This window comes from Rhipicephalus microplus, chromosome X (assembly GCF_043290135.1).
Source record: "Rhipicephalus microplus isolate Deutch F79 chromosome X, USDA_Rmic, whole genome shotgun sequence".
In the NCBI taxonomy this organism is placed as follows: domain Eukaryota; kingdom Metazoa; phylum Arthropoda; class Arachnida; order Ixodida; family Ixodidae; genus Rhipicephalus; species Rhipicephalus microplus.
In genome coordinates, this window is record NC_134710.1 from 319,458,364 (window position 1) to 319,473,457 (window position 15,094).

At 40.4% G+C, this 15,094-nt stretch overlaps 1 protein-coding gene across 2 annotated transcripts in view; it reads left to right on the top strand.

Moving 5' to 3' along the window:
* Positions 1-14,584, top strand: part of Nak (Numb-associated kinase) — a 127,869-nt gene extending 113,285 nt beyond the window's left edge. For both annotated transcript variants that reach the window (XM_037413688.2, XM_037413689.2), the window contains one exon: positions 12,784-14,584. In XM_037413688.2, the coding sequence (XP_037269585.1) occupies positions 12,784-14,354 (1,571 nt within the window). In that variant the 3' untranslated portion in view covers positions 14,355-14,584. The remainder of the gene's footprint in view (positions 1-12,783) is intronic.
* The last annotated feature ends 510 nt before the right edge of the window (positions 14,585-15,094 follow it).

The window sequence follows — 15,094 nt, forward strand, 5'->3', positions numbered from 1 at the left end:
AGTGAAATTGGAAAAAACTTATTTTTTTTCTCGTTTTTCAAATGTGTAAAATATTTGGCACATTAAAATTTGGGGCACACCAGAATAATGCAAACACTATAACCTTTCATAGAGGCGTGTTGCAGCAAGGCATTGCCAGGAGTCCAACAGCTGCACCAATTTCGCCAATTAGACACAATTCCCCATTTTTGCGCTGAGCTGAGTCAAAACCACGAAGTTGTGCCACGCTGCACCGAAATGTCGAACCAGCCTCAATATTTTCTCAGTTGCACTAATTTCAGTGAGAAATGGAGGACACATTAGCTACCTTCAGTTAAGGCATTATCAACCCATCCAAATCATGTGCTGATACGCTAAACCTAAACCACGGTTAGATTCTAGCCACCCTACCATGGTGCAAGATATATATACTCTTTAGGTGAGGACATCCATGAGATGCAATTGACCAGATAATGTTACAACGCCGTGCGCTACTCAGTCTGCCGACCACAGCGTATACCTATCAATGGGACAGCGCAACTTCAAGACAAAAATGTATTTTCGTGCCCACCAATGCTACACGGGAAGTACGAATTTCCTAGTCGGCAAACACTGCTATGGCATGTAAAGAGCTAAAGCTGGAAACATATGCCACATTTTCTGTGGGCAAACTTGATGTGCTGCTGCGAACACTGGCATTGCCATAGACCAAGCGAAACACCACATGAAACGTTTTTCTGTCTGGAAGTTGCGTCGTCCCGCCCATAGATTTCTGGTGCCGTTGCCTGTCCAGCAAATGTGTGCCATTGTTACTTTATCAGATCAAATGTGCCTGGCAAGGGAGCCAAGCAGTTATGCCCCAAACCTGACCCCACCATAAAAGAAAAATTGTCTGGGGTTGGGGTGGAGGGCACTTCTAAATTTCTTGGCCATTTTTATCCCGTGCAGAATGCTGCTTAAGCTATCTTTGCTACTGTACCCCAGTGCTCTGTGGAAAAGCATATTATGATTTAGAAGGGGCTGCTAACACTAGTGATGGGACACAGTACATTTTGTGCTTCAATTACTCATGCCCATATGCACCACTTAATTGTGAGTGCTAGTATGATCACTGACCTCTCAAAAATAACTATTAATCGTTTGTAGGTGTGTAGGACATTTTTAGAACCGAAGTCACAATAAACCGCGCTACCCAGTTTTTTTTTCACCACCACCACTGGTTACTGTTTTACTAATCAACTTAATTTTAAGGTCGCCAGCTTGGCAGATCCACATTTGAACTTGCAGAGTCTGTCAGCAGATCTGACAGGTGCAGCCATTCTAATGTTGGCTACCTTATTGCTTGCACAGTGGGGGGGGGGGGGGGGGGGTCAAAGTATTGCTTTTATTAAGATAGCTGTGCCCATGAGCACTATGCATGATTTAGGGGATGTTGAATGGTTTACACATATTTCTTATTTCTAGAAATAAGCCTTCTTTGTTGTGCTGCTCTGAATTTGGGATTTTGAGATGAAAAATTGATGTCTTGTTTTCCGTAACCTGCTCCAAATTTGGATTTTCGTGCTCTAGAAGCAACATTTTATAGCTCCAAAAATAGCTCTAAATTCTATTTCAGCTGTTGCACCCCTGCATTTTGTGCTGCAAAATGTTGGTTTTGTTCTTAAGGTGTCTTGCCCTATGTTAGTGAGCCCTTCTGCTTTCTTTGCCATCTATGACCAAGGGTTCGGGCAGTGTTAGGGTGCCACCGCAGCTATATATGTACATTTTTTCAGTAACTTGAGAGAGCAGTACTGAGTGTTTTGGCATGCGCGGTGCTCCTGAATGCATTTGCAGGCTGAGTGCACATGCAGTGGCACTTTAGATCATGTGAGCCATTAGCCTGATGCAGTCCTGAAGCTCACAAACATAAGCGTGTTGTCGTCTGTACTACTGTGAAATATGAGAATACTGCAAGCTTAGCTTAGTTAGCTTGTGGCCACTGGGGTTGTAGTGGTGCCAGTGCAGCCTCGGATGCCACGTCTAGCTTCATTGGCATTTGAGGTGCTACAGTGAGAGAGGAATAGATACGGCGCATCTTTCACTGTACTAGGGGCACGTGAGCTACAGTTCGCTGTCACACTTATCGCTGTTGTTGGGCACCATGTTGTAATGGCACAGTGCATTCTCAGATGCTGTACCCCATCCATGTTTAGCTGTGCAGATTGTGCAGCGTGCTTTATTTGGAGTGAAGTGCAGTAGCAGTCAGCATGGATTACTTAAATGCTGCCTCTCTGCGGCTGCACATACAGCTCAGAAAGATCAGTGTTCCTTGAAGGTGTATTCCACGCAGGGACACAGGCTTTCGGAACAGCTGCACTAAATGAGCGCTGAAACCACAGAAGGTGATACACATGGCATGCAAAAATCTAGTATTTTGCGGTTTTGCAGACAAGTCTAGTTGGTTGTACAGTTGAAACTCGTAGCGATGGCTGTGCTTGGCTTAATTTGTTAAATATGCGAGTTCGTAAAATCGAGAAATGGATTTGTTTGTTCTTTGAAATCAAATTTTAATGTAGTGTCACCTGAAAGCTACCACGGGATTTTATTTGCCACTAATACACGCCTGCACGTGTGAAAATTTCGCTAGCGCAGCCCATGCATGAAGCCTCTAATGTACAGGTGATATAGTCAAGGTAGAGGGCCACAACCTGCCAATATAACACGGGAAAAGGAATGTAGTTGAAGGAGCCCTGCAGTACTTTGTAAGTTACCGCAGCCATTCACTGAAGGCCACCAAGTAGCCACGCGCGAGCTCACTCAAAGTAAGCGGTTTGTTCAGAGAAAAAAAAAAAAAGTGAAGGAAAAATGCTCAAAAGTTGTGACGCGTGGTGATGAAGGGGCACATCTTTTTGCTCTTTTTCCTCCCCATCTATCTGCGTAGCTTTCAGCTTACACATTTAAAAAAGAATGCTCTTTTAGTGTGCTTCAAATCCCTGCAAGTCTGCTTGTACATGATGGATTCTAAAAACTTTTTGCAGCAATCAATTCCTTGGGCAATGAGCTCTTTTAATACAGCCATTCAAAGATTACTTTGAAAAATGTTGCAGGCACCCTTTTATGTGTGATCAGGTACAACGATCAGCAGTGTGAAAGTTTCAAGGAGGTGATCAGTGCCATCTGTTGCATAAACCATGAAAGCAACCACTGTGTTGCTGTGGAAGTATTCGCTAGAACAACAAATCACTATTGCCACATTTGATATGTAAAAGCGCTACCGACTGTCGATGGTCAAGTTCATTGATCCTTGTATGGGCGCAGTGTGCAGCCTCTTCAAATGAAAACTAGTGCCATGACCAGTTAGCAATTCTAACACGATAGCATTAACACGATAGATCTAACAAAAAGGCATTTGTGTGAAAATTGTGAAGAAATCACTACATTTTTGCTTATTTTTTTCCAGAAAAACTTCGTTAAATCAAGTTCGGGGCCATAAAAGAATTGTTCATTTGAGTAGGTACTTATTGGTGAATGGAAATGTAGGAAATCAGGAAATTCGTAAAATCAGATTTTGTTAGTTCCAAGTCGTAGCTGTGTTCATTAATGGGACAGTTTTAATCAATTGATTCGAAGCTTTAAGTACATGAATTTCTTAGGAAGTTTTATTTGTTTTATTACATTTGTTGTGTGATAGCAAGTGTATGAATCTTCAACAGTTGTATATTATGTGGGTGTTGTTGATTTTGCAGTGCTATAGTTGAGGATGTACTTGTTAGGCGCGCAGCATATACAGGAAGTTTGGTCATTGCTTTACAAGGGAAGTCTTTATTTCTTTACCTCAACTAGACAACTTTTAATGCAATTTGGTGTGGTTTGTGCCTTAGCTCCTGGTCTTTCGTAAATATTTGCTGTAAACTGAGTTCCGATTTAAGAGGGTGTTCAAAAAGAATCATCTTGTCAGTTTATTAAAATTTCCACGAAGCATTTCTTGGTTGCAACTAGAACAAGTGTGCGCAGCATAGCACTGCATTATGCTGCACAGCAACTCTGCATGAAGTATATGTCGATTCATGCAACACTTTTATTTTCCATTATTAGATATTGGACAACGATTAACCCTCCTCAGTAATGGGTTGATTGGTAAGCACTGAATTGTGTCCTGCAAATGATATCCTTTCGCCAATTTCTGAATTCACCTGTTCTGAAAATAGGAAAAGATTTCCACCAACACATGTCTGAGACAGGCTATAGTGAAAGCTTGAAAGGCCCTCCTTTGCCAGTAGTCATTTCACTTGTCCTTTGCAGAAACTTTGCCTGTATAGCTTAGTTGCTATGCCATTCTTTAGCTGAGCATGAGGTTGTGGTTTAAACTATGTATCCCTGTGGCCGTATTTTAGGGAGGGTGAAAGAAAAGTTTTGAAGTATTTAGATTATGTCACCCCATGTTGTCAAAATTAATTTCAATTAATAGAGCATGCTTCATAATCAACTGTGCAGTTCTGAGGTGTCAAACTTCACTCAAATTCTAACCTTGCATGAAGTTTGCTATTATATAGTGGTATAGTAAAGGCATCGGGTATGTGCGAGATCAACTTTTTGTAAAGTTTTAACTCGGCAGGCTAAAGCGGTTTGGGCACACTTCTCCGATTACTCATGTATTGAGACCTTTCTAGTTTGTTGCTTTGACAAAGGTTATGTCACCTATATTCAGGTGATTGCTGTTTTTCAGCACACAATGCCTCGCATGCAAACATGGGCTTGTAAAGGGGAAAATCCTTTGAGTTGGCAGTTGGTCGTCTTGCTGTGTCATTGAAGCAGGGGACAGGACTAGGACTAAGATCTACAAAACACGACACTTGCGGCATGTGTGAAGTTTTTCGTCTTTGTTAGTCCTAGTTTTGTGCACTGCTTTACCCACAGAGAATGGGACTCTATCTTTGCTTGAAAGTGCCGGTTGCATGAACAATCAGTTTTATTGATAGTTGATACTTACTAGCTGTGTTGCAGAGAGTATCAGGCATGAATGCTAATATTTTATTACTGTATAGAAAGAGTTAACGATATGTCCTCGAAACTTTCTCTGGTTTAGCACTTACACAGCTTCCTTTTCTTTTTCTCCGCAATGTGTTGTCAGGGAACCGATGAATAATGCTGTTTTTCTGAATAATGCTGTTTTTCTGTAGGTAGGGGATAGTACAAAAGCTTTCTTTTCAATCATATGTGAGTAACTGAATAGTGCTGTGTACATGGCATCGATTTGCTTTGCATCTAAGCATGAACGAAAAAGTTTTGGTGTCCAAATTATCAATGTAGGTGTTCTTCCCTTACATGAAGAAGTTTTTTTTTTTTTTTTTTCACATTTAAAGGCCATTTTCAAATGCTGAAGCAAGTGAATAAACAGTTACAAACATTAAAAAATGTAATGGAGCTGATCTTCCTAGACGTCCAAGCTACTTAGATTCAGGAACACTGTCCTGTGGTTTCTTGCTGCTCTTTTTATTGCGTTTGTGAGAAGGTTTTGCCAGTAAGCTTTATTTTGTGTGTATGTCGTGACTGCACTGTAGAAGCACTTTAATTTGCAGATTCAAAAATGTGTATTTCTTTTGAGTCTTACATAATATTACTGCTCTTGTGTGCCTGTTGCATGAACTGCCATATTACTGGTGCCCTTGTGCCTGCCTCAGTGCATGCTCCTCTTTTTGGCTTTATTAAATTTTCCTTTAATATTTTTTAGGGGACTGTCGCCATTAGCTTTTTTTATTAGACAATACAGGCTTTTTATGAAAATGCTATGATGGTTGGGTACCTATAGTCTTCATAGACGAACTCTACATATAAGTGGAAAGACTTTGCCATTGCTGAAATTGCATAGAAATGACGAATGAAAACTCACAAATGAATTTTCAATTATAAATTTGGGACCTAGTTGTTTATAGTGAATAGTTGTGGGATCTTGTGTCATACACATTTTTTATAAACTGCAAAAACTACACGTTAACTGAGATATTCGTCGTCGAATTTTAATGACAATGCTGAAACAGTGTGTGTAGGGGACGCAGGAAGGTTGGCAGCTCTGTTACGTCATACGTGATCTATGTTTCCACTCCACTTGCTTACAGTTAGAGCAAGAAGTTTTGCAATGTAGAAAAGACTCTGAAATGATACACGTTAGTAAAACTAGGGAATTAGGAGTGCACATCTAATGTGCACAGCGTTTTCATTAGCTGTGCACAGAGTGCACAGCTAATGAAACGTTTTGAACACCTGCATTAGGATGGCCACTCTAACACATTTCATCCTTTCAGCAATGGGTTGCTATAATATTTTTATTGTGAGTGGTTCAGCACTATAGTCTGCTTTAGTAGTTCTGTGCACCCCTGTGGAAGCGGCAGTTTTTCTTTGACCAATCAAGAGGGTGAGCACATATATATCTATCATTCCGTGCCCTGTCATCTGCAAGCAGCGAGTGCTGCTAGCGGTTAGCTTGCGCAGCATCAGAGTTCCTTCTTTAACAGAAATTGTGCACAACTCTGCAACACATCGAGGTCGATGTCGTATAGCAACTTTTCTTGATCGGGGCCCCGGCATACGAAAAAATGTAGCGTCAAACCAAATAACGCATCCTCAAGCTGCTGCCTGGACAAAAGGAACCAGCTATCAAGGATTAGAAAAAATTTAAAAATGTGGAATGCATGCCCTCTAAGACTGGTGAAGCGCCCATCACCTTTCACTAAGCTTACAGCATCAATTATGTTAGTGTTAACTCATGAAACAGAGTATAGTGACTGAATTATGTTACAGATGTGCTGTATCTTCAAGCTAGTACTAGAGCGGTCGGCTAAAGCTGCATTTCCTGCCCAATAATTACTTCAATGTGTTGATTTCTAAGGTCTTAAGGGTTATTCCATCAGTGTGCCTAGATATTTATTTGCTTTTATTGTCTCTTTGTATATATCAAGATGGCACAATGTGATGACATGGAGACATTGCACATGTGTTGTATTGACTTCAAAGTATGTGCAACCTCAGTTCATATTTTTTTTTTGTTGTTCCAAATGGATTTTTTCATTTTTGGCATACCAAGACCATAATCGAGAATCGAACTAGCCCAGCATGACTTTCATATTGATGCGATTTATGATGCATTGTAATATTACCTTGTGTTGTCAGTCAGTACTATTCTTTACTCCATGCCTGCGATGTCTGCACGTGAAAGGATGTGTGGGTATGGTGAACTTTTATGGGTTTGTTTTTTCTCAATACATATTATATTTTTGGCAAGAAAGGCATTGGGAGAAATCTGAATTCGTTTTAAATGTTTTGGTTACATTTCGTGGTAGTCGATTGAGAGCCACTTGTGCACATGCTATGACAGTCGCTGAACCTTCAGTTAGTCTTTCTTAGTTATTTTGCTGCCTTCAGCATGTCTAGGAGGCAGAAAATAGGGGACAAGTAAACTGTTTCACAAACGAATTAAAGGTGCATAGGGTGTGGGCTCACTGCATTTACCATTGTTGCAAAAGAGCTCGCGCCCTCACTTTCCTAGTGCATCAAAAGAAAAAGAAAAGTGCGAATTCGCATTAATCTGTGCCACTTGAAAATCCCTGCCAATAGAACTAAACAAACTAAAAAATATCTTGAGAATAGTGCTTTACAGCCATATAAGCGCCATGCGGAAACACCTACCTTTAATTAAAAGTCAGTTTGAGTATCAGAAACAAAGGCAAATGAGCAGTATTTTTCTTTACAAGTAAAACAAGTAACTATACCAAGTGTTACAGTGAATGATTCAAACCATAATATGCAAATTTGATGGGAATTTTACCAATCCATGTGTACTCACTCCCTTGTTGTGTATCAATGGTTGATCTGGTGCCAACTTTACTAAATTACGCCGTTTACTCCAGCGGCAAGTGTTGAGCAGGTGAATCATTGAAAGTCAAGTGCCATCATTCAGTGTCAGGTTTTGCTATGAAATATTCATTTCTACTAGCATCTCGGCTTGCCAGCCAAATCAATAGCATGTCTGTTGGCAAAAATGCATGCATTAAACGATGGTTTTGCTCAGTTGCCTAAATTGGGAATCCAATTTTATTATTTCAATGAGGCCTTATATGCTGTAACAATGTCTTTTTCATATTTACTTCTGTTATTATTATTATTATTTTTTTTTCTAATGTCTTGTGAACTACATGCTCATGCACAGTTAAAAGCTCGATACTCAATTTTGTCATTAATGGACACTAGTTTTGGGGTAATCATTTGCTTAGTCTGTATTTTTTTATGTGATCTTTCACTCACAACTACCTTGCGATTAGGGAATATTGCCAATTTGGCAAGAAGTCTCTACATAGGTGATGCTTAGCTGTGCAACCCAGCTTTGTACTCCCACTTGGAAATTTCTAAATGGCACTGTTCAAGTATTGTGATATATCATATGAAAAAGGAGATAAGGAAAAAGAGAGAGATAGTTTTTGTGCCAACTTTGCCTGCATGTTGCATTTAGTACTTTGAGAGGATATGTTGACTCTTCAATCAACATGTTTTATATGTAGTTAGTGCTCTTCAGTTACGGCTTTGGTTGCCACCTAAATGTTTTATATTTCTTAAAGATTCAATCTCCTTAGAAGCAGAATACCAATAATCTTCACATGATAAAGTATAGTTACTATTTACTTATTACATATTTATATTGTCAGAAGTTGTGTACAGGGAAAAAGTTATCTTTTTTTTTTTCATCCTGGAAAAGCAGGATGTACCTATATGTGGAGCTGTAAGATACCTGACATAGCAGTGTCGTATTTGCAAATCATAATTATGATTGTATATTGTCAGGTAAACCTGGAAGGCATGAATCTGTAAAAACAAGTATATTTCTAATGTTGTACAAAATTGTCGTGTTAACATCTAGAAAATTCAAGTTGTCTGCTGCTTAAACAAATAAGCCAGCAGTGTAGTTTTCGATAACTTGTCGCTTGCTTAGGAGACTGTTCCTGACTAAAAGAATTGTCTTCCTCCTCTCCCAGATAAACACTAGTCATTGGAAGGTTTCCAGTTTTAGCAGGTAATGATAAGTAGCATTATTATTGCATTTGGAGATATGCCTTTACGATGTGCTGCTGGCCTGTTTTGCCCCGCTCCCAAACCCCCTTTTTTTCCTTTAAGGGAGCACTGTTGTGAATGTCTTGTGTTGTGATGCTGTGAGTACAAAACTTGCAGTGTTATATATAACCTCTCTGCTCTTGTAGCACTTCTGGTGACTAACTTATGTTGTGCAAGCCTTGAATGTCAACAGCTGCAGCGTTATTGCCTTGTGCGTTTTGGTGAAGTTTTCTCAAAATTTTTGTTCGTCTTGTACTGTTCCTGTGTGGAGATTATGGAAATATCAGTTGGACTTAAAGGAGTACTGACACGATTTTGTGACATCGTACGAGGGACTTTTTCTTTTTTTTTTTTTTTTGTTATGAAGAACACTGGAGTCAGATAACACCGTATAAAATATATATACTTTTATATTAAAGCTTTTGTTGCTGAGCATTAGCTAGCCAGCCCCGGTGTAACTGACATTAATTATTCCGACAAGTCAATACAGTTCCACCGAGTTTGCGAACTCTGCATCGTGCATGCAGCCTGAATTGCAGAAATTGCTGTCAGGGGTCACAGAACAATAATTTACTCATCGTTGCTTTCATGCACCACGAGCAGATGAAGGATCTGCCTCTGGTATGTTGCGAGTTGCTGTCTCCACACAACGTCTGCCCCTCAGCATTCAAATCCAAAGTGTTCATTCAAGGTAGCAGTATTAAAAATATATTCCATGCATTACCAGGCACCACAATACTCTTTTTTAGGCCTCTCCACATCAGTGTTTTCATTGAGAGTGAGGAACTGGGAACATTTCAAGTTCATGTCTGTACTCCTTTAAATGAAATCTGATATATTAATTTGAGGACATAGTTATCGTTTTATTGTGCAGCACTTGCTCACTATAGCATCTGCTATAATTATAATTTGTGTATTTCCTTGCAAGAATAACCTGAAGAGGTAGTGGGGGGGGGGAGGAAAATCTTGTCTTTTTTTTTTTTTTTTTTTCATAAGGCATATGTCTTCCTATTGGAACAGTAAGGTAGTGTTTCAATTCATGTAAGTGGCACTGTCTTGCCAAGTTAAGGGTGCATGATGGTTTCTTACTAAGTGTTGCATGTGTTTTTCAGGGCTGTCATGTCTGGGATGCATGGGGCTTTTGCATGTGTGGTGAATAACATATGCATGTCTTTTGTGTGCTTTAATGCCTACTAGTTGTCCATGGTGGTGAAAAGAAAACTTGCCAGTGCACATTGCACAATCACAGCTAATCAAGGTAACGTATAGGCTTGTGGCGGTACAATGTAGTATTTGGCATTGTTTTCATATCATTTTTTATGAATTTTTCAAATAAACTTTTTGAGGTTTTCTTGTACCAAGTGTTTTCCATTACCATTCAAAGTACATCATATTACATAGTCTCCTAAGCATGCAGGCAGTCTGAAGGCACAAAGCCTTAGTGTGCAGTCACAGACTCTCTTCACATGATAGTAAGTATCCGAAATTTTTCTTATTGACCTCATTTGAAATGCATAAAAGTATCACTTGTTCCAGTAGTCTCGGAAAGCTGCCAATATTTTGCTTAGGCTTTAAGCTAACTTCAAAGCAAAATGTATAATGAGAAAAAAAATTATTTTTCCTTTCAGCATTCACATTTAGCATGGGTTTCTTTTCATTTACTTATTGCTGTTTAGACTGTTCTTAACATGAAAAAACGTGTGAATTCTGCTCCCTGATGGGATTTATTCCCTGCCTGCTCTTTGGCCTGACACAATCTTTTGCACTTAAATTTGCATGTGGTGCTGCATTGCTAATAATGGGTTGCATGCTTGTTACGTAAAATGGAACACTTTATTTAAAAGTTGAAATACGTAAAATTTTTATTTTTGCCTTTCCCTGGTAGAACCAGGAAGAAGTGGCTACAATTTTCTTACTACTCATTTGATACTTCTGATGCTGATTGATTAATGAATAGTAGTAGGTATGATTGCATTTCACTACAAACTTTTATTGCTATTTGTGAGAATTTGTTCACAATAAGTACTGAAACCATGTCATAATTTAAGAACAGCCTGTTTGCAACTGTTTCATGTATAAAATATGAAATTGCACACGTGCAAGTGATGGTATTCTTGTTACTGAAAAGTAGACTTATTGCTGAGTTGAAGCATTTTCTTTCAGCCTTGCAGAGCTCAGGTACTGTAATACCCCTCTCACACATGGCAATTTAAGTGCACTTCGAGCGAGTATACTTACTCTCGTAAAATGTCATTTTGGTGGTTGGCTGCTATACAAAAAAAGCGAAGTGTACTTTAGAAATGATGGCAGTGGCAATTGGCAGAATTGTAGCGCAACATATATTTATTTCTGCACCTATGTCTCATCGTCAGACCATGTTATCTTTGTGGAAGTAGCGCATACAAGTGTGCCTGGAAGTAAACAATGCGACAGACACAGCCATTGCACAGCATGTGCTGCCGCATCCCCCTAGCGGACTTGGCTGCAAAGTGCCCTAGGGTGAGAGTAGCGAGGTTTTTTTGTTTTTGTTGTATTATGACTTGTTTTAATACATACTGGTATTCCTCAAAACGAAAACAATGGTTTAAATATTGTATGAGTGCCACTTTAGGCAACAGCGTATTTCTGTGCAAGCCACTGGTACCAAGGCTACACACTTCGTCACAGCGAAGTGAGGTTGGAGAAAACACTCCGGCAAGTGTACTTTACAGGGAGTGACACTAAACTTTCTCGTGTGACAGCGCACAAATGACACTCGCTCAAAGTGCACTTAAGTTGCCTCATGTGATAGGGGTATTATATGTTAACTATAGAAAAGTACACTCACATTCTGTGTGAGAGCATAGTGCTAATTACTTTGCTTTATTCATGCTCCCAAATGTACATTAGCAGTACTAGAAGGAACTAAAGTCAGGCGCGGCTGCTTCTTTTTTTTTTTTTTCAAGAAATCATTTTTTGGTATATTTTAACACTATAATTTAGACATATTTATAGACCAACGACCACTTATTCTTGAATAGTTGTAGATGTAAGAGCTGTTTGTCTAGTTTGATTTTGCACGGCACTCTTTTAACTGTAGCAAAAAGGTATAACATGCCACTCAGTAGCACGCTTATTACTCTGTTGCTCACATTATCCCTGTAGCTTTTAATTGAATACAACATTTATAAAGAGCCCCCATCACTGTAGCTTAGTAGACTACGGTGTCATGCTGCTTAGGTCAGGGTCACGAGTTCAATCCAGGCACAGTGACTGTTTTTGGATGATGAAATTTTAAGAAAACCCAGTTGGTCAAGACTAATCTAGCGCCCCTCCTCTCTCTACAGCACGCTCCATAGTTAGGTCATGCTTGTGACATACAAAGTGTAATAATTCAGTTTCTAGCATATTTACAGTTTAATTGCATTTGTGTGTCCTATTTGACATCACCAAAAAGCAGTACGCATTCTTGTTCTCTGTGAATTCAATCTTTATAGAAGTTATTGCACTACATTGCTAGTTTTTGTTATTGCTCACCACAGTGGCATTTAAGTGCAGTAGCGAGAACAGCGCTTGTTCTCTGTGAAATCTTTATAGAAGTTATTGCACTACATTGCCAGTTTTGGTTACTGCATTTAAGTGCAGAGCAAGGACAGCGTATTGAGCTCATTTTTACCATTCAGGTACCCTAACAGTACCTGTGTAGCAGACTGTCACTTGATGAGTCATTCATTTATTTGATTGCAGGACCTTTAGAGGCAGCTGGCTATGTGCCACTGTACGAAGATCATGGTGATGGGATCATCATTCGGGCTCGGCATTGCAGTGAGAACTCCAGTGCTTCTCAGGAGGGCAGCCAGGGTGGGAGGTCTACCAAGGAAGCACTGGCATCGTTTGGAGCCTTTGCCAGAATACCTGTTGAGGATCGATCCAAGTATGAAAAGCTTTTAGATGATGAAGATTATACTCGAGGTGAATCCAGCCGAAAACACAAGCCAACTGGAGATGAGGACAAAGATTCTATTGGCTCTGCAAGTGATCTACAGGCAAGGGTTGAGCTGAGTGAAGAGGAAGATGCTGTGGAAGTTGGTCGACAGAGGGCAAGCAAGAAGTCTGATCCTAAAAAAGAACTTTTTGTTCTGACTAAGCAGTCTTTAGTGCCAGCAGATGGTGCTGCAAGAGTTCTAGAAACAGGCAGCTTGCAGGCGCGTGGCTTTCAAGACATGTTTGTTGGACATATGGAGGGTGAGAAGCCGCTGCTAGAGGATGAAGATCAGCTATCAGAGACTGAGATAAGGCCTGCCACAGAAGAGGAACAGCTTAGTGTCAGTAAAGTTCAAAAGAGCCTGCTTCCTCCGCCGAAGCGAGAGTCGTTTCCGACGGAAGGAGCAGTGGCAAGCAGGGATTGTGCTGATGTTTTTACACAAGCTCCTTTCCGCAAGCCGAGGCCACCAAGAAAGTTGTCCGAGCCTGCTAGGCCATCAGTTCATGCCACAAGCAGCTCCTCTGTAGTCCAACCATCAGTGTCTTCAGTGCCCCCGCTTGCGTTGCCAACTGCTACAGCTGTTACGACTCCACCAGTAGCACAGCAACACAGCTACACACGCTCTGCGTTTTCCGACTATAAGGTGGCCGCACAGGATTATCGTATGGACTATCAGCGTCTCTCTGTGCATGCTAACTCTGAAAGCGAGCTGACCAGAGGACACTCTGAAGCAGATCTCTTTGGTTCGGCTCCATTTACACAGCTGAAGGCAACCCCTAATAACAAGATCCTCTTCAATGAAAGCATGTCAGTAGTGGCGCAGCCAGCAAGCCGCCATAACTCTGTCGTGTCAATGTCTATGGCACCGCAGCCCCATGCCCCTAGCATTCCAACACGCACGCAGAGTCATCAAGACCTTTTTGGATCTACTCCTTTTGCTGTGGAAAGTACCAGCAGTATGCGAGAAACAATGGAAGCAACTTTGGCTACAGCAGCTCGCACTGGTAATGTTGCCAAAACTCTTCCTGATTCTCATAAAAGCCCAACAAGCTCGGACGAAGAAGGCAGCGTGAGGAAGTTTCGCAAAGACAAAAAACGTTACCAGCAGCTCAGGACAGAAGATGCAATTATGACTGAGGATTTAGTTGAAGGAGGCCGTCGAGTTGCGGCACATCTCCGCACTTCAGCAAGTCGCAAGGATAAGCGGAAAACAGAGAAAGCAAGCAATGCATTCTCAAACCTCAGCTTTGAAGACATTGGCAGTGAGGAAGATGCAGCAGCAAGCAGCTTTGTTACCGAAGTCCATTTCAGGACTTCTGCAGTGAGCAAATGAATGCTCACTCTCACTTCCCTGTCAGCAGAAAGTGCAAGCTTATGAAGCAAGATGTGATAGTACTATTTGTACATTGCGATAATTATGTATTATTATTATTGTTACTATTATTGCGTTGGCAACACATTTATATATTATATACATATATATATGAATATATATATATATATATATACAAGCCCCACGTAATTATTAGAATGTTCTCATTTGTTTTCACTGTAATTGACAGATGAATGCGAGGTGACAGCTTGAAAAGGCTGGCCAAGTATGTCAGCTTTTGTTTCTCATCTCTGGTTTTAGCTTTCTTCCTCCTTCCACTCAAAACAATGGTAGCATGCACGTCAATCAAAAATAAAAGTCTCCTTTTGTATAGCAGGAACAAGTGTTCTGGTGGACACTGGTGCTTTTGTTTGTTTTTCGTTCTAAACACACTGGCTCAGAAAACCTGTTAAAATGTATGCTTGTTAGTCTAGTTTTCATTTCCTCTCATTGGTGCTTGCTTTGTTGCGTGCCAACATGTGTGACTTGGGGAGCTGCACTCAAGTGAATGGTAGGGTAGTGTCTTTCTGGACATCGGCCTGTTCATGCTGGCTGTTGTTTCTCAGAACTCAAACCTACTTCATCCTGTTTGTCTGCTGCAGTGATGTTATTTATTTCAGCTGTGGGTGGTCTCGCATGTAGCGCTAACTTAAAAGTTGAAATCCGTAGCAAATTGAAAGTGTTGGTTGTTGGGCTGCAAA